Here is an 18,445-nt window from a genome sequence, read left to right on the forward strand (position 1 = left end):
TTCCTAATTTGAAGAAGAACCTCATCTGTTTGGGTATACTTAATGTGAATGGTTGTAGATTAATGGCTGAAGATGAAATTATGAAGATTATGATAAGTTCACTTTTGTTGATGAAATATCTGACAGATGGCACTTTTCAATCAACTGCAAGGCACTACAGTTACTGGTTTAATTACAGTCTCATTCACTACGACATAATCAGACAATTCTAAATAATGGCATATGAGATTAGGCTATATGAGTATTAGAGCGATGGGGGAGTTGAGTAAGTCTTATGTGTGTTGGATTTCTACGAGCATTATGTTTTTGGGAAAAAGAAAATGGTCTATCTTAAAACATAAATTTACAAAACAAATGACACTTTAGATTATATTCATTCTAATCTTTAGGGGCGTGCGAAAGTATATTTGAAAGGCATTGGTTCAAGGTATCTACTCACTTTCATTGGTGATTTTTAAAGGAAGATTTGGGTCTACTATTTAAAGCAAAAGAGTGATGTTTTTGTTACATTTGAGCAATGGAAAACATTGATAAGCAGACTAGTAAGAAGATCAAGTGGTTGAGGATAGACAATGGGCTTGAACCTTGTGGAGGCAAGTTTAATGAGTTATGCGAAAATGATGGCGTTGTCAGGCATCATACTATAGTAAATATGCCAAAGTAGAATGGTGTTGTAGACAAAATTCTTAGGTCTGTGGCCTTAGGTCATGCCCTAGTTTTGTTGCCTTAAGTCAAATTTAAGCAACATAATTCCTTCTTTGTCGCCATTAATATCGTAAAGAGGTTCTATGGCTACGAACATGCAATGTCGGCACCTTAGCTTATACCTGAAGCGACAAAAACATGTTTTGGTCGCCTTAGATCATCCCTAAAGTGAAAAGACATGGTTTCCTTTGATCGACCCTAAGGCGACAAACATCAACTATTAAAAAGGGATACTCAAAAGCTTCAAAAAGAAAGAATTTCGACATGCTAGATGCTGTCCCAGTCTTTTATTTGAAGTTTGACAAATCACTCCGAATTAGTTCCTTCTCTACCTTGTACTAAGCCCATTGGACTCAACAATTGGGTTTATTCATGGGCCTATATCGATTGAGCTGGGAGGGCTTAAAACTTGAGCACTCGAGATCATTTTGATCCAACAAATTTGACATTATCAATACTCACCTTGCTTTATATTTGAGCCCAAGCTTTCGATCACTGAATTTTGATTTCCCCGAATAACTGCAGTGAACCTTTTATCGGTATGAGTGACGTAACTTTGCCAATCTCCCATCGGTGTTCCGACAAGAGTCCAACACCATGTCTTTCGAACGACATGTCCGAGGCTATCGTGCGAGCTTTCTTTAACCAGAAAAAAGTTAGTTCGGAGAACGTTCAAAGCGCATCGATTGCTAATGAACTGGAAGTAGATTCGATGAACGGAGTAACTAGCGCCGGCGGTCGGCCCATGAACGTGGCCCACATTTTCCGGTACGCCAGAGAGGCCCTGGCCCAGCCCAAAACACGCCGTATCGTCACGCCCCAACATCGACTCGGAGGGAGTGGGAATGAAGGAGGAGAGAAGGCGACGCAGAAGCAGAATCAGATCGACTGAATCGTTCCATCGCGTGGACTTGATCGGCGACGACGGCGGGATCGAGATCGAGATCGAGATCGAGATCGTGCTCGTCGGAGAGGGGGCGCGGCGGAAATGGGGACGCTAGCGCCGGGGCTCTCGAGGAAGCTGAAGAAGGTGCTGGAGTCGCGCACCGACACGCCCGACGTCCTGGGGTCCCTCAACACCCTCTCCACTTTCTACGCCGACAACACGCCCCAGGCCCGCCGCAACCTCAGATCCGCCATCGAGAAGCGCGGCCTCGACATCAATCGGGAGTTCCTGCAGGCCTCGGATACCGCGCAACGGGTGCGTGTTCTCTCGCCTCTTTGCTGTGTGTCGTCGGGTGAGGCTTTTTCGCCGCGTCGGAGCGTGAGCGTGTGGTGGATGGATTGGAGTTATGACGTGATTGCGGTTTTTGCCCTCAGGCGTTGGATCGCGTGGAGGAAGAGGTCAATGCGCTCGCCGAGTGCTGCGATAGGTGAGTTAGTGGGGAAGCTGCCTGCGGAGATTGTGCTGCCTGAGTATGTCGGAATTGATTGTCGTCTGCAGATGTGTTGCTTGCGGTTGTTAGATTTGGACCTCGTAATGTGTGTTTAAATTGTTGAGATGAAGCGGAGCGTGTTGCTTTTTCGCAATCTGCTAGATGAGGGTGAATCGAGTTCATTTCTGCTCTGGATCTTAGGCTTGCATTCTGTAATCCGATCAATGTAGCTAGACTTCAACATAATTGATTAGGTTTATAAGAGGACATGTGCTGGAATTTACATATGGGTTTCACAGCGGGAGTCTTAAGTGAAGAGGGAAAGGAATTATTTGAAGGAGATAAATGCTGTATGCAGGAGATAAATGTAGTTACTGGCTACTTGGGAATTGAAAGTGCTTTCAGATTTTTGCACAAAGGTCAAGAGAAGATGATGAGTCAGCCTGATTTTATATCAAATGAATTAATGTAGATGTTTGCTATTGTGTCGATAACTTGATTTCTCATGTAATAAGAAATATAATTGACGGTACAGTGAAGATATGCTACAATGGTTTGGCCTTAGATTGAATTTGCTAGGACTGTTCTCTTTTCCAGTTTAAGATGAGAAAATGGTTAGTCTGAACATGAATTTCACTAGGACTGATATGTCTTCACAGAATAGCAAAAGCATTGGGCGGTTGCACTGCTAGCACAGGGGACATCATCAGTACCACAGAGAGGCTCAAACAAGAACTAGAGATGACTACACAGCGGCAGGAGATTGTGTCATGCTTCCTACGTGACTATCAGCTCTCTAATGAAGAGGTTGACCCTGAATTTAACATCTGGCTACTTGATTTAGGCCCTTTATTACTGCTTGGCTCCACATAATGCATTCCATATGCATTGAAGTTGGTTGCTGTGTTACTAGATAAATGCACTGAGGGGTGAAGATCTTAACGAAGAATTCTTCAAGGCCCTTTCCCATGTTCAAGAAATTCATGCTAACTGCAAGATACTTCTTCGGACACATCACCAGGTAAATCCTCTCTCCTATAAAGACATTCAGGATACTACAGGCAATGATAAGCATTATATATATGAAAATAGTGTACTTTATCTGTCTCTCTAAGGGTGGCTTTATCCGTACTTCAGTTTTGATGGAGAATTAGGCACCTTAAGAAATAAAGCTCATCGCTATCTGAGAGAGAACATTTTCAAAGTATAAGGCTTGGTTGGGACAGTTGATTTTTTCTTTCCCTTCTTTCTTCCCCCTCTTATTGCGGGCAAAGTTTCACAACTGGTGCTACTGCAGACGTCAGACACCTCCACCCAGTCTCCTTTTGTGTCTTATTAGTTCTCGTAACAGTAATCCTTGGTGACATACTTTCTTTGAGGTGCAGTCGAGCTAATTATTTTGATGGAAACAATTATCCCATCTATATTCATCTTGTCGTGTATTGTGTAAGGAGAACAATAGTAAACCTTGAACAGAACAGAATATACCTATCTTTGTTGTTCAGTTAATGGTATCTTCATTCAAGAGAGAAAAAAAAATTTCAAAATTCATCAAGAACTAATGGAGTTTATACTTGGTTTGTCTCTCAAATTCAGCATCCTATTGCACTTGTCTTCACCAAGTCACCACACACCACAAAAAGGTGCATAAAGAATATACAGACAAAAGAAAAAGAAAGATCTAAAAGGAATGGGTCCTTAGGAGGTTTCTGTGGATCCTTCTGTTTCGCCTTATGTCCTAAAAATATCACCTTTCTTTCCCCTTCTTTTTGATGGGTTGCGTTATTAAATCAGCTCGAGTTGCCAAAGGAGGTTGTGGCTCAAAAAAAAATTGAGTGGGCTCGAGACACAAAACAAGATTGCTTATCTGCTTAGAAGCATGAGGCTTAGGCACGCTGCGTGTTTTCCAGTATTGTTCTCTTTCATTGTTTAATTGTCCTCTCTGCTTCTCTTTTTTCCTTGCTGAGCTTTACGTGCTCCTCTTACACTTCTGGCGATGCATCGTAGCTTTCAGTAGTTGCAATTTGCTGTATTATGAGCTGGAAAAACCTGTAACAAAATTTGACTTAGATGAAGGCTAAGTGTGTGATACTTTCTCATTTTCATTGCTTCACAGCGTGCAGGCTTGGAACTTATGGATATGATGGCTGTGTATCAAGAAGGGGCTTATGAGCGCTTGTGCAGGTCAGCCGTCTTAAAAGGCTTCATTTACTATGGGTTTGTTCTGCATGGTTTTGCGGCTACCTGGCTTGGTCTTTCCAAAATTTAAGATGTGGTTTTAGGGGCAAGAGAATAATGCATTTTAATCTGCAGAAGCTGATATGTGGTCTTGCTTTAATCTGCAATAATTATATAAAGAGCAACTTAATAAAAATCATTACATGTAGGATAGTTTTAACACTGTCCCATCTTATCGTCACTGATTCTTAGATTTTCTTGTTGTACTGTTCTCAGAATTACCGTTTTAAGAAACTTTTAGCCTCCGGTATCTCTAGATGATGTGATTTTTTATGGTTTTAATCTTAGGCGAGAAAGACTGACACTTAATGATGGTGGTCTCTTAGCTGGCACAATTTGTTCCAATCCCTCCAGTTAATTAGTGTCTTCTCCTGGAATGAAATTTCATAGTTACTGAGTAGATGAAACACAAAGTTCATGATCTAAGATCTCTTTTGAATTAGTTCTTCAGATACAAATATCTGTGTGCATGATTGATGTGATTGTGTCCCTGACTTTGTTAATGGCTTGAAATTTGTCATTGCATGAGGTGACTTCTTCATAACTTTTCATTTCTTAATTGGTCTTATGTCTTGAGCCTTCTTACTTATCTTTAAAAAAATTGATGTCTTTATCTCTTTTTTCCTGTTGGTACTATGGTTGATGGTCCTTCTTACTTCTCATTTAGGTGGGTTCAGGCAGAGTGCAGAAAATTGGGTGACACTGATAATCCTGAAGTCAGTGAGCTATTGAGAACGGCTGTTCGTTGCCTGAAAGAGAGGCCTGTGCTTTTCAAATATTGTGCAGAGGAGGTACTCTACTTTATTTGCAGTAGAGTTCGATAAGTGCTCATCTTTCCTATTTAACTAATATTATTAACTCTTTCCCTGTATAGGTTGCCAATTTGAGGCATAATGCATTGTTTAGAAGGTTTATTAGTGCTCTTACACGAGGAGGACCTGGCGGAATGCCTAGACCCATTGAAGTACATGCTCATGATCCTCTGCGATATGTAGGCGACATGCTGGGATGGCTACATCAGGTGTGTTGTGATAACTATCATCTGATTTTTGTTCTACTGCTACTTGTGGACTCATAGTTACCGTGACGGCTATTTAAAATTTTTCAATACTGTGAGAATGCAAATGTTTGGTGGTCAGACATGATTTTTAAAAGATAATCGTGTATAATATTAATGATGTATGTTGCTTTCTTGCAGTCCTTAGCATCTGAGAGAGAGCTTGTTCTGGCATTACTCGATCCAGATGCAGTGGTGGATACTGGGCCAACTGCTACTCGTTTCTTGAAGAACTTAGAAAATGGTTCTGGGAAAGCAGAATCTGACATGACATTTGTTCTGGATAGAATTTTTGAAGGAGTATGTCGGCCATTCAAAGTGAGAGTTGAACAAGCACTGCAATCTCAACCCAGCCTTATAGTGTCTTATAAACTTAGCAACACCCTTGAGTTTTACAGCTACACGGTCAGTTGAACTCTTTCTTCTTGTATGCATTCTTTCTAATCCCACACCTTTTTTACTGGTTATGACTGTTTAGTGCAGATATCAGATCTGCTTGGGCGAGACACAGCTCTCTGTAACACGATTTGGGCCCTAAAAGATGCAGCTCAGAGGACATTTTTTGAAATTTTGAGAAGCAGAGGAGAAAAGCTATTGCGGTATCCTCCACTTGTTGCTGTTGATCTGTCTCCTCCATCGGCAGTTAGGGATGGAGTCTCAGTGTTGCTTGAAATAATTGAGACCCACAACAGCACGATGGTACCTGCGTCCACTAAGAAACCTGACTTTGATCCAGTGATTTCGGCCATGCTCGATCCTATTATTCAGGTTTGTGCTTGGATGTACTGAACTTTCCTATTGCTTGATGTAAAAAGAAGACAATATAACAGCAGAATGTATCCTGTTACTGAAGTTTACGCAGACACAGTCAAGTCACTAGAGTCCTCCAGAATCTTAGTAAAGATAAGGATTGTCCCAGCTGACATACTCCCTGCAGAATTGATTGCTGATATGGTTGATAAAACTGTCACGGGAAGCGTGATGAAAAACTTGTTATTCTATTATTGAATGCAGATGTGTGAGCAAGCGGCAGAAGCACACAAATCAAAAGGATCTAGTCATTCATCAAGAAGGAGAATAAGTTCTGACTCGAGTCAGATTAGTAAATCATCTGTTGATGCCATCTTGTCAAATGGAAGCCCTGCTCCCTCAATTCAGGTTATTAGTTCTTTTCTATGATATTTCCTTCCAGCCACATTTTTTTCCAGCTTTTTTCATTTCATTTTTTCCAGCCAAGAGGATTCCATATATTGAGGTCAATCCAGTAGCTAGTTTGCAAAATTCTGATGACATCTTTTGCACCTTTTTCAACTGCCTGTCATTCAACTAATGTCGAAAGAAAAAATAAATGGATTCCAACTAGCTAGTTCGCAAAAGGATTCCACTTCTTCTCCTTCTTCTTCTTTTTTAACCATTATTTTCTTTTCATTTGTCCAGCCAAAAGGATTCCATTTGTTGAAGTCAATCCAGTAGGTAGTTCGCAAAATTCTGATGACATGTTTTGCACCTTTTTCAACTGGCTGTCGTTCAACTAATGTCGAAAGAAAAAATAAATGGATTGCAAATTTTTTTGGGGGTGGTGGGGGAGAGGAGGTTGTTGTTTAATTATAAAGATAAGCATGGATGGTTATACTGGGGGAATTCATAAATTGCTTTTGCTCCAAGGTCCAATTCACTTTGTTTTTTCCTTTTCGCCAATCATCATGCATGATAAAAGATTTGGATGAGTAGAGCGGCAGAACACTCATATCCTGCAAAATACAGCAGTTGCAATTTTATTCAAAGGAACATTCCGATTCTTCAAGTGCATCCAAACACTGGAAATGAAATTGGTATGGGAATATGCTATTCATGTCAAACCCCTTCCAGTCTACCAAACAACTCCCTTTATATCAGGAAACAATGTGTTACTGTCCTAGTTCAACTTAGTAGAATGTCATAGTTCACAGGGGCTGTCAATTTAGGCCCATGTAGTTGAGTGTTGTTAGTTGAGGGTTTGACGGTCACAAGCCTGAATGGGCCACGGTATAAGACATGGAAATTTGAAATCCTGCTCAAGCTCAATAGGATACTTTTTTCTGTACTTGAGCTAGGTCTTGGAATATATTCGAAATGTTTTGTAATTGATATTGACTCCACTTGACTCCATATTCTTCGAGGGTTGTGCTGAAACTGAGCTCAACTCTTTTGCTTACTCTTGTATTCAGTCAAGTTCAATTAGCAGAGTGTTTCAAAGTAATTGAACTGCAAGAAAATTGCTTTGGGAGGACTATGATATTTGACTTACATATTTCTCACTTTGGGAAGAAGACAATTTTTGAAGTCACAAACGTGAATTGGCCATGGTCTAGTTGACATCATATTTGACTTACATCTTTCTTGTTGTCTTTTGGTTTCAGCCCACTTCTGAATTCTGAAACCATTTTTTTCTTTTCTATGCAGAATAGTGAGCGGCCATCCAAGATATTCCTCATCAACTGCTTATGTGCCATTCAACAGCCATTGCTAGGGCATGCAGTAGCTGCTGAATATGTGAAGAACTTGGGATCCTTGATAGAAAAACACTTGCATGTTCTTGTGGAGAAAGAAGTTGATGCCATTCTTAGGAGATGTAATTTATCTGATAAGATGCCTCTCTTTCGGGATGCACTCAACAAGGAGACGAGCGGCTCAACCAGCGGAGTCCGTTTGGCCGATTCTGAAGAGACATCTCCATCTGCTCTGTCAGATTGTTTGAAGGCCTTCTTTGGCCTTATTTTGGGAAGTGAGAGTTCTCTTCCTGAATTCGAGCAGATGCAAGTCCCAAAGTTGAGGTCCGAAGCTTGTGTTGAGGTGGCTAAGTCCCTGGCAGAAGCATATGATATAATCTATAATGCGATTATGGATCCAAGTAACGGATACTCAGATCCCAGATCATTGGCAAGGCATCCCCCAGATCAGATAAGAACTATCTTAGGAATATGAATACGGAGAACTGAAATGCTTTTGTTTATTTTGGACTTTAGTTATATCGATGTACTTGATAGTAAAATTTGATTCGATTCATAAATAAGCGTTCTCGTCAATACATGGTGTTGCTATATAAGTTACCGTTCGTGGTTTCTTTGTGAGATATTCATCTGTATTCGCTATGATGAGATTTTCCGAGTTTTATGCCACTGATTTCTGTAGTTCTTTCGATTTTTCTTTCTTTGGTGTGAAGTTTTCCGTGGGGGCCATTCGGGTTGGGTTTGAAAAGAATTCCACAAAAAGCCAAACACAAGAGACTTTATACGGTCAAGAAATTCCTCCTTTCGCAAACAACAGTAACCAAATTCAGATGGATTCAAAGTCCTCAAATCAAACTAATATTCTAGTTTGGTAAAGGTTAGCATCTTCTAATAGTTCATTCCAAATGATATCGATCTTGCGTGCGCAATTTGCACAGAAGTCAATGTTGTGTTTTGCAAGTTCTATCTAGTAAGTGTAATACCTAACTCCCTTTGAACCAACCGCGGAACACGCCATTTAGATAAAGGACAGAAACATTCCCTTCTCATTTGAACTTTATAATTGTCAGTAAAGTAAAAAAATCATAAATTAAATTTCTGATTTTTATTGGTACAATTGGTAGGCAACTCAATTCGCAGATAAAAATCGATACTCGTCATCCATGTTTGTATTCCCGAATTATAAAAAAGAAAAGAAAATATCACTTACAAGTATGCAAAAGCACCCTTCAAATGATTTTTCTAAGAACTTTAGTGTATGCATTTTGCGGATATAGGAAGGCAATATCTATATTATATATGCCTGTCTCTGTATCTTTTCATAATTTCATTGACTCTTCCATATTCTATCTCTTAGACATCAAGCTAGGCTGACTTGAATTGACATGCGTGTATGGTAAGGAAAATATGTCCATCTTTATATCTATCTCAAAGCCTTTTTAAGTGAACATTAAATATATTATATTTCACTCTAATCCACAGAAATATAATTCTCATCTTCACAAACTCTCGCAAAGTTAAAAGTTTATTTTCAAGGGCTTTATAATCCTTATGTGCAAAGATTATAACAAAGCAATTGGTTGTATTTATGAAATAAACTAATTTGACCCGTGTGCTTAATCTTGTTTGACTTTAATTCACTTTCAAATTTTGATCCAAAAAGAAAGACTCACTTTCGAATGCTCTGATAACAGCATATTCTTAACTTTTTGAACTATTTGCATTTAGATATCTTTTTTTCTTAAATTTAATTATATATGTCACATTCGAATAAAAGTAAGATAAGAAGACTATTTGATGATCTAGAATTAACCAATTAAGAGACAATCAGCGAATGACTTATCCGATTAAAAAAAAAAATCTTATCTTTGCAAACTCAATTTCAAATTTGAGGTCGATTATTATTATCTTTATCACCGCAATTATTATTATTATTATTATTTCGGGGAGAGGATCGTTATTTGTTATCTAAAGCGGCAAAAAGTGGATAAACATCAGACCAAAATTCAAAAACAACTTCAAAAGACAAAAACATGACATAATAAAAAAAAAAAAAAAAAAAAAAAAATGACGTTCGAAGCTTTATTGACGGCACCTGCGCTTACGCTGCAGAGTAAATACGTACGCGAATCGCAGAGACAAAATCCAACAGCTCCTCCGCGTGGAAAAATCTTTCGCTGCTGCTGCTTCTCCGTCTCCTCTCGATTCGATTTCCGCAGTCGCTGGATCTGCAGAAATTCCACGGAAAAAGCTCGACCAGGAGCAGGAGGAGGTGAAGAAGAATCGCGCAGTGGTTTCGTCCCATCCGAAATCAGCATTGGAACAAAGCGAGATTCACCTCCGCCCCACCGCCAGGTACCTCCGATTCTCTCTTCGTCGCCACCCACCTGCATTGGGCTTCTCGGATTCGATCGCCGCCCCCGTCGATCGGTGCTGTAATGGGGGGGCGCCGGATTGCTGTGCGCAATTAGGAAGGAGACTCTTTTTAAGCAAAAAAAGTTTGTTCCTTTCTGCGAAATCTGATTCCTTTCGCGATCTCCGTGAGCCTGTTTCCGTTTCGACGGGTTCTGATCGATCGCTGATTGGTCAGGAAGCTTTGCCGCGTTCTCCTCCTGAATAGCGGCTTCGCGCTCCGCAGGATCGAGAGCAATGCCGAGAAAGCTGGCGTTTTTCTGTTTCCGGGCGCTGGAGGTTTGGGATGTTTCGGCCACGGAAAGCCCGTGAGGTTGTTTTCATGTAGTTGACTGCGGATGAGTGCTTTTGAGATGGTGGACTGACTGTGAGAGTGGGCCTCCGGTGTTCCGGTCTCGAAAAGGGCAGGAAGATGGTGCTTAGTAAAATTGCGAATCTCTTTTCGGCGGTGAAGGGCCGGGGTTCGGGTCCACATGCCTCCGGTGTTCGGTATATGTTGCCATCCGGATTGCCTCCCAATGGGGGTTCTTCTGCTTATACTTCTGGCTTCACAAACGCTGGGCATAAGAACGATTTGCGGCATTCGTCGTCTCTCCAAGATTTACCATCATATCACGGGCTTGTTTTTGATGATGGCAATCTCAATGGGACGCACTCTAAACCTCCCCACCCTTTGTGGAGAGATAATGTCGTGTCTAGCTTTTCGAAGGAGAAGTCTTCACCAGGAGGAAGTGCATTTCCACGGAGGAAATGGATACGGAGGATCTTGGTTCTTTTATGCCTCCTTTTGTTTTTTCTATTAATATACATGGTGTCAATGTATGCCTATGCATATTGGTCTCAAGGAACATCCAAATTTTATGTCGTTTTAGATTGTGGGAGCACGGGAACTAGAGTTTATGTATATCAAGCATCTCTTAATTACAAGAAAGATGGAAGCCTTCCTCTTGTGATCAAGTCCTTCAATGAAGGTGTAAAGAAGAAACCCCAATCTCAGAGTGGACGTGCATATGATCGCATGGAGACTGAACCTGGATTTGACAAGTTGGTCCATAATGTATCTGGCTTGACTGCTGCAATAAATCCACTTGTTCGGTGGGCAAAGAAGCAAATTCCCAAGCAGTCTCACAAGACTACATCTCTCTTTCTCTATGCCACGGCTGGGGTCCGGAGACTACCGGAAGCAGATTCAAGGTGGCTTCTTGACAATGCATGGCCCATATTGAAAACTTCACCTTTCTTGTGTAAGAAAGAGTGGGTTAAGATCATTTCCGGAGTGGAGGAGGCTTACTATGGATGGGCAGCTCTTAACTATCGAACACACATGTTAGGTTTTATGCCAAAGAAAGCAACATTTGGTGCACTTGATCTTGGCGGCTCTTCCTTGCAGGTTACGTTTGAAAGCAAGGAAAATATGCGTAACAGTTCCAGCTTAAAGCTTAGAATAGGTGCTAGTGACCATCATCTCAACGCCTATTCTCTCTCTGGATATGGTCTGAATGATGCGTTTGACAAGTCTGTTGCTCGTCTTGTCAAGATCCCTCCTGAAAGCAAAAATACAGATCTAACGCATGGCAATGTAGAGCTTAAACATCCTTGCTTGCATTCTGGATACAAGGAGCGATATATCTGTTCTCAATGTGCATCTAATTTTAAAGAAGGTGGAAGCCCTGTGGTTCAGAGAAGAAAGTTAGGTAAAGGTGGGAAACCTGGAATCTCCCTGCATCTCATTGGTGCCCCAAATTGGGAGGAATGCAGTGCACTTGCAAAGGTTGCTGTGAATATTTCTGAGTGGTCACGTCTAAGTCCAGGAATTGATTGTGACTTACAACCATGTGCTCTACCGGACAACCTGGCGCGTCCTCATGGCCATTTTTACGCCATGTCTGGTTTTTTTGTGGTTTATCGGTTTTTCAACCTGACTGCTGATGCCACACTTGATGATGTGTTGGAGAAGGGACGAGAGTTCTGTGAAAAAACTTGGGAAGTTGCAAAAAACAGCGTGGCCCCACAGCCCTTTATTGAACAATACTGCTTCAGGGCACCCTACATAGCTTTGTTGTTGCGAGAGGGATTGCACATTACGGATAACCAAATTACTATTGGATCTGGAGGTATCACTTGGACACTTGGAGCTGCACTTTTGGAATCAGGAAAAGCATTTCCAATGCGAATGGGCTTGCACAGTTACGAAGTCCTCCAAATGAGGGTAAATCCGGTACTTCTTATGGCAATTTTGCTGGCAACCTTGTCTGTCCTGCTTTGTGCACTGTCACGCGTTTACAATTGGATGCCGAGATTTTTCAGGAGGTCATATCTCCCACTTTTCAAGCATAATAGTGCTTCTGCAGCATCTGTTTTGAACGTTCCTTCTCCTTTTAGATTCCAGCGGTGGAGTCCCATCAATTCAGGTAGGCATCTTTACAGACTATTTTAATTCATAGTCCCGATGTATGCCAATTTGTGGTTTAATACCACATCAAGGTTGATACTAGCATTTAAATTGAGGCAGTCTCTTGATTTTTTTTTTTTTTTTTTTCTGTACTTGAAGAGACATGTAGGATGCCATGTGATAATCTATTCAAGTCTTGTCTCACATGTGGCGCAGGCTCCTTTATGTCTGCTCTTCCATTCTTTCCTTCTTTAGGTTTAGCATATCTATTGGACTGTTAACCATAAAACTTTTGCTAACTGCTTGACTCAGTGTCTAGGATAACATTAGTCAGTATAAGATGGGTACCATTAAAGTTACTGCTTGGCCATTACTGATCTTGTTGGCTTGTCATATGAACATCGTCAAATTCCCTTTGTTTCTAGATCTCACGATTCTTTTTCTCCAATCAAGTGGGTGACTTTATTGGTTCCATGGAATATGATAAGAGTTGCATAAGGAGTGTCGTTATCTTTGTTAATCTCTGTACAGCTAGTTTTCTTTTACTAGTTTCTTTTGCTATCCTTTAGCTGTTTGTTTATCCTGATGTAATCACTTTCCTATAAGTTATTTTTTAACCTTGAAGGCATATAAATTATGGTGTCTCAGGGGATCAAAGAGTGAAGATGCCTTTGAGTCCAACAATTGGCGATTCTCAGCAAGGACCTTTTGGATTTGGACATGGTCTGGGTGGTAGTGGCATCCAGCTAACAGAATCATCTCTATATCCATCAACTAGCAGTGTTTCTCATAGTTTTTCTTCTAGTAGCTTGGGGCAGATGCAATATGATTCTAGTGGCATGAGTCCATTCTGGTCTTCTGGCAGAAGTCAGATGCGACTACAGAGTAGGAGATCACAATCTCGAGAAGATCTAAACTCTTCTTTGGCTGAGGCACACATGGCGAAAGTTTAGAGCATTCTTCCCCTGAAATTTTGGGTACAGCTCTCATCTACGCATTTCCTTTGTACCATAAATAACCCAATTTCAACTGACCGGATACAATACATTTGCAAATCTTGATTTTTCTTTTGCATCTATTGGTTTCTTTTTTCTTTTTTGTTTAATAAGGCCAATAACCATTTCGAAAATCCAGGAAAAAAAAGGATGACAACTTCTGCTTAGTTTTTGCTGAGACAGAGCTTGTTCAGAGTGGTTTATCTTCTCATAATAGGCAGAAGCCGATTGAATCAATTGCATTGTTCTCTCAAAGACATTACTGTTCTAGTATATTCCTTATAGATAAATCTCTTTGTATTCCTATTTCATTGATTGTTTCCCAAGTTAATTGAGCATGCTGAGACAGAGTTTGTTCAGAGCAGTTTATCTTCTCATTATAGGCAGAAGCCAATTGAATCAATTGCATTGTTCTCCCGAAGACATTACTGTTCTAGTATATTCCTTATAGATAAATCTCTTTGTATTCCTATTTCATTGATTGTTTCCCAAGTTAATTGAGCATGCTGAGACAGAGTTTGTTCAGAGCAGTTTATCTTCTCATTATAGGCAGCAGCCAATTGAATCAATTGCATTGTCCCACAGACATTACTTCTAGCAATCAAAATATATTTCTTATAGATAAATCTCTCTGTATTCCTTTTCTATTAATTGTTTCCACGTTAATAGAGCACGGGCCACATTGACTTTAATATAAGATCTCAAGCATACTAGTGTGATTCCTCTATCACTTTTCTCGGTCATGTTGCTGATGAGCTGGTTTGATTGATATCTGGCAGATACTACCAAGCTGGGGTTTATCTTCTGCTTAGTAACATTTTTCTCAAATTGCCGGCTGAATCGATATTGCTTATCTTGAGCTTAAAAGTCATGGTTATGGCTTCCGATGATTGGGGTTTGTATGCCTAAAACCTTGACCAGAGACTGCAAAAAGAATGGATGCTTATCGGGTCCCTTGTTTTCATATTCCTGAGAACTACGGTTCTGTTAACCTGAGGAGAATGTCTCATGAGGAAGCAAGTGATGGGGGTAAATGCCAGGGGTTTTGGATGGCTGAGCTGGAGAGAACAAGAAGAGTGACAGGCCTGTCAACACATACGTTAAATGAACAGAGTGTCCATATAATTCTGGAGTTTAATAAAGTAACCTCTAAATGTTCTATGTAGTTCCTTTTGACCTAAGCAGATTAGATACAGAAACTGTGACTGGGAGGGAAATAAATGTGAAGCACACTAAAATGGAAGCATTGGATTTGAAGCTTTCAGAACTCTTACACTATCGCATGAAATTGCACGTTTGCAGGATGATACTTCTTATACCCTCTGACAATTTATTGCTGTCATTTTTGGGCGAAAATGAAATGATTGGTGAAATTCTGGGAATTATTCTTTTTAGTTAGCTTTGTCCATTGATGAATTAATCTCATAGGTTTCTTTTCCTGTGGGGTTTAAGATATTAGTTCTCCATTTGTTGTTGATTTTTCCAATTGGGAAAACCATATGTCCTCATGGATCGATAAGATGTGTAGCCTTCTCTATTTCTTTTCTTGGTACTATGGGTATTGCAGAAGGGGAGATCTCAATTTCATTTATACTTCGTTGCTGCTTGAATCGAAGGTTGGGACAATAAAACATGCAAATTGGGGGGATGAAAAGGGAAAAAGCAGGAGTTGTTTGGGTGCTTACTTATTTGGATGGAAGTCAACACATGCTCATTGCTTTCCCGGACACTAGTATTATTATCATCGTTGTAATTGTAATTAGAACCATTTCTGGGTTGCGTAGCAGACATTCTTCTCCGATAGTTTTTTATCCCGTGTGATTTTGACGAAGTTACTCCAGCACTTTCTTAGTGTGGTTGCCAAATTATTTATGTGCTATAGAAGCCAGCTTCATAACATAGATTTGGAGTTCATCTCTCAAGGGTTGGCCTTCCATCTCTCCAAATTATATCCATCAAGGTCTCAATAGTCATTAGTCACTAGCATGAGATATGGAATGAATAAGTATGAATGACAATGAATAGGTACTAGCAGCAAAAGAAAAGGAAAAATGATGAAGAAAAAAGGCATATGCGTAAAAGTTACATCTTTGTTTGGTTCGCTAAAATTTCACAAGGGAAAGATTGAGAAATGACATCAGAAGCCCTCAAGTCATATTTGGGCTTCCTTTGTTCATAAAAAATAAATGATTTGGGAAATATATTTTTAAAAATGATTGCTTGTATCATTTGAAATAATTAGTTAATGAAATAAATATCCATTATCGATAATCATTATGTCTAAACATTTTTATGTACAAGATATAAGTAATCATTCTAGAAAAATATTTTGTAAATTATTTATTTTCTGCGGAAAAAACGGAGGCTTAATTCAAACTTTTTTTCCACCATTGTCATCCTGCTATTTAGCTTGACTTGTAAAGATCAGGAACCGTGAACAAGATTGTCATTTACATGTAGGAATGCCAACTGCTTTATCTACAAATATAAATATGTATTGATAGTTATTTGCAATAGCCTATATATTATGAAAAATAAATTTAATTTAACTTAAAACATAATGGCTATTTATGTATAAATAATTATCTACTGCTTGATTGTTAATTCTGGTTAAATTGATTTGATTATTATGCTATTATGTGTAGTTGTGGTACATTGTGTACTAATTTCCTACCTCATCTATGAAATGACAAAATTCAAAGGGAAAATGATACAAATAGTCCCTGAACTTCGGCCGATGTGGTCAATGTTGTCTTTGAATTTTTAATTTATTTAATGTGGTTCATAAACTTTTGGTACACGTTCAATTTAAGCATTGAATTATATGAAAATGTTCATTATTGTCATTAAAATAGTCAATGAATTAACTTGAATATGTACCAAAAGTTTAAAGACCAAATTGCAAATTAAAAGTTCTGGGATGATAATGTACATTGGGTTAACGTTGAGAGATCATATTAAACAAATTAAAAGCTTAAGAATCACATTGTACATTAAAACAAGTATCATTATCCCAAATTCCAAGTACCATTACTTGCATGAAATAGTCGTTCAGGTGCTGATTTTTGAACTTTTGTTTAATGTGCGATGATATTAGTAAACTTCCAATTCATCCAATTAGGTTTTGAACTTTTATTCAATTTGTAATGCCAAATCTAAACTGTATTAAAATGTCAAATGTCATCTTTACATTAACAACAAATTTCCAAATGAGGACCAAAACACCCACTTCATACAAAAAATAGATCTTCTCCGTGAGTCTGGAATCAAGGTTGAGTGCAATGAGTGATAAATGGATGATTATTCCCTATATCTTGAAAGAGAACACAACTTAGTTCTTTCTATACCTTTTGCGGGATAATTGTTTCAAAAATTCTAAATTTATCGTCCAATGGCTAATTTAGTGATAAATTTTTTAATATTGCTAATCTAGTCATAAATTTTTAACAATTTATCAATATAATCATTCTAACCGAAATTAGTCGAAAATCGCTAACGTGACTATTGACCGTCTTACTAACACGACCGTAATTGATATTGATAATTTTTAAAATTATCTAAATTTTTTATTTTCTTTTTATTTTTTTATCAAGTTGGACTAGGGTGGCAACTAGCTGACCTATATGCTGGCATTCATGTTTGTGATTTTTGGCCAAAATTGGTTGGAATGATTAAACTATCAACTCATCAAAAGATTTGAGGTTAAATTGACCAAATTGACTGAAATGACAAAACTACCATAGCTTTAAGACTATTTTTAATAATCTTCCGGTTTGGTCTCAATTTGCTCAAATGAGTATCTATCCTGGTCCCGCCTATTTTCCTAAACATGATTATATGTATTATTTAGAATAATTAGACAATGTAAAATATTTTTATTGTCGATAATAATTTATATCTAAATGTTATTTGTGGACAATGACAATATTTTTCATTAATTCATTTCAAGAAATATTTTTAAAATTTTTCATTACAGGCATGATATTTTATGCTTATTTTCTCAAGATTATATGGACGAGATGAATAACAATGCTTTCAATTTATTGTTCTAAACAAATTGATTCCACTTAACCACAATTTCTACTCCCTTTCTTTGTTAATCACAAAAATTTCCAGCACATTAACTAAGAATTCCCTTAAAAAGCTTTTTTTTTTTCTTTAGAATAAGGCAAGACAATATTGCTAAAATTTCGATAGATGATAATCATTTGAATATCTTCTTTTGGTAAAACATGCCGATCTATATAATCATAATTAAGTTGAAAGCATATTATTTCAAAAAAATTCTAAAACAAATAGTTTATTTCTAAAAATAGAAAAGGGCATCTTTTAGTTTTCTATTTTTATTTTTTATTTTTTACCTGCACTTTCTGCATCGTGGATTATGCTGGTATTTTTTCCTTTCATCGTTAAAGTATGGACATAAAGGCAAGGCCTTGCATGAACAATTCATTCATGTTTGATTTCTAAGTAAGTAATGTTCCCTTATTGAATACTTAATCCAATTATTATTGAATCCCGTTATTTTTCTTTTTTGTTCTGTAAACAAGGGAGTATTCTTGAGAATCTAAATTTCAAAAAATTTCCTAATTTAAAATCGATCTAATGTGCAAGAACACTTTTAAATCCCTAGTTTGATTCTCTATTATATCTATGATACCATTAATTAGTGAGACCAAGAAAAACACATCGATTGTCACATTATCATATACCTATCTTATTCGCTCCTAATATTATGACTTCTAATAATTAGCTCAATACCATGTGGAATTAAATCCTTC

The 18,445-nt window shown here is 38.4% G+C and overlaps 2 protein-coding genes across 3 annotated transcripts; both read left to right on the forward strand.

Moving 5' to 3' along the window:
* The first annotated feature begins 1,573 nt into the window (after nt 1-1,573).
* LOC104442319 (conserved oligomeric Golgi complex subunit 6) lies at nt 1,574-8,534 on the forward strand. Its single transcript, XM_010055703.3, has 11 exons — nt 1,574-1,906; nt 2,026-2,078; nt 2,741-2,888; nt 2,995-3,102; nt 4,198-4,265; nt 4,987-5,110; nt 5,194-5,340; nt 5,518-5,781; nt 5,860-6,144; nt 6,391-6,534; nt 7,819-8,534. Exons 1-11 carry the CDS (start codon nt 1,694-1,696, stop codon nt 8,338-8,340), a joined length of 2,076 nt encoding a protein of 691 aa, XP_010054005.1. The 5' UTR covers nt 1,574-1,693; the 3' UTR covers nt 8,341-8,534.
* Nucleotides 8,535-9,970: 1,436 nt separating this feature from the next.
* Nucleotides 9,971-15,201, forward strand: LOC104442317 (probable apyrase 7). 2 transcript variants are annotated; one of them, XM_018872444.2, is made up of 4 exons: nt 9,971-10,220; nt 10,456-12,688; nt 13,318-13,646; nt 14,444-15,201. In XM_018872444.2, exons 2-3 carry the CDS (start codon nt 10,690-10,692, stop codon nt 13,620-13,622), a joined length of 2,304 nt encoding a protein of 767 aa, XP_018727989.2. In that variant the 5' UTR covers nt 9,971-10,220; nt 10,456-10,689; the 3' UTR covers nt 13,623-13,646; nt 14,444-15,201. The 2 variants fall into 2 exon arrangements, with proteins under 2 accessions (XP_018727989.2, XP_039162463.1); XM_039306529.1 differs by having other exon boundaries at nt 9,971-12,688.
* The last annotated feature ends 3,244 nt before the right edge of the window (nt 15,202-18,445 follow it).

The sequence above is a fragment of the Eucalyptus grandis genome, chromosome 2, assembly GCF_016545825.1.
Source record: "Eucalyptus grandis isolate ANBG69807.140 chromosome 2, ASM1654582v1, whole genome shotgun sequence".
NCBI classification, from domain to species: Eukaryota; Viridiplantae; Streptophyta; class Magnoliopsida; order Myrtales; family Myrtaceae; genus Eucalyptus; species Eucalyptus grandis.

Bases quoted from the DNA above. Each gene is read 5' to 3' on its own strand.
- LOC104442319 (XM_010055703.3), top strand. From the start codon at position 1,694: ATGGGGACGCTAGCGCCGGGGCTCTCGAGGAAGCTGAAGAAGGTGCTG. The intron at 2,889-2,994 runs GTTGACCCTGAA...CTGTGTTACTAG, and splicing joins ATCAGCTCTCTAATGAAGAG to ATAAATGCACTGAGGGGTGA. The intron at 6,145-6,390 runs GTTTGTGCTTGG...TATTGAATGCAG, and splicing joins TGCTCGATCCTATTATTCAG to ATGTGTGAGCAAGCGGCAGA.
- LOC104442317 (XM_039306529.1), top strand. From the start codon at position 10,690: ATGGTGCTTAGTAAAATTGCGAATCTCTTTTCGGCGGTGAAGGGCCGG. The intron at 12,689-13,317 runs GTAGGCATCTTT...ATGGTGTCTCAG, and splicing joins GTGGAGTCCCATCAATTCAG to GGGATCAAAGAGTGAAGATG.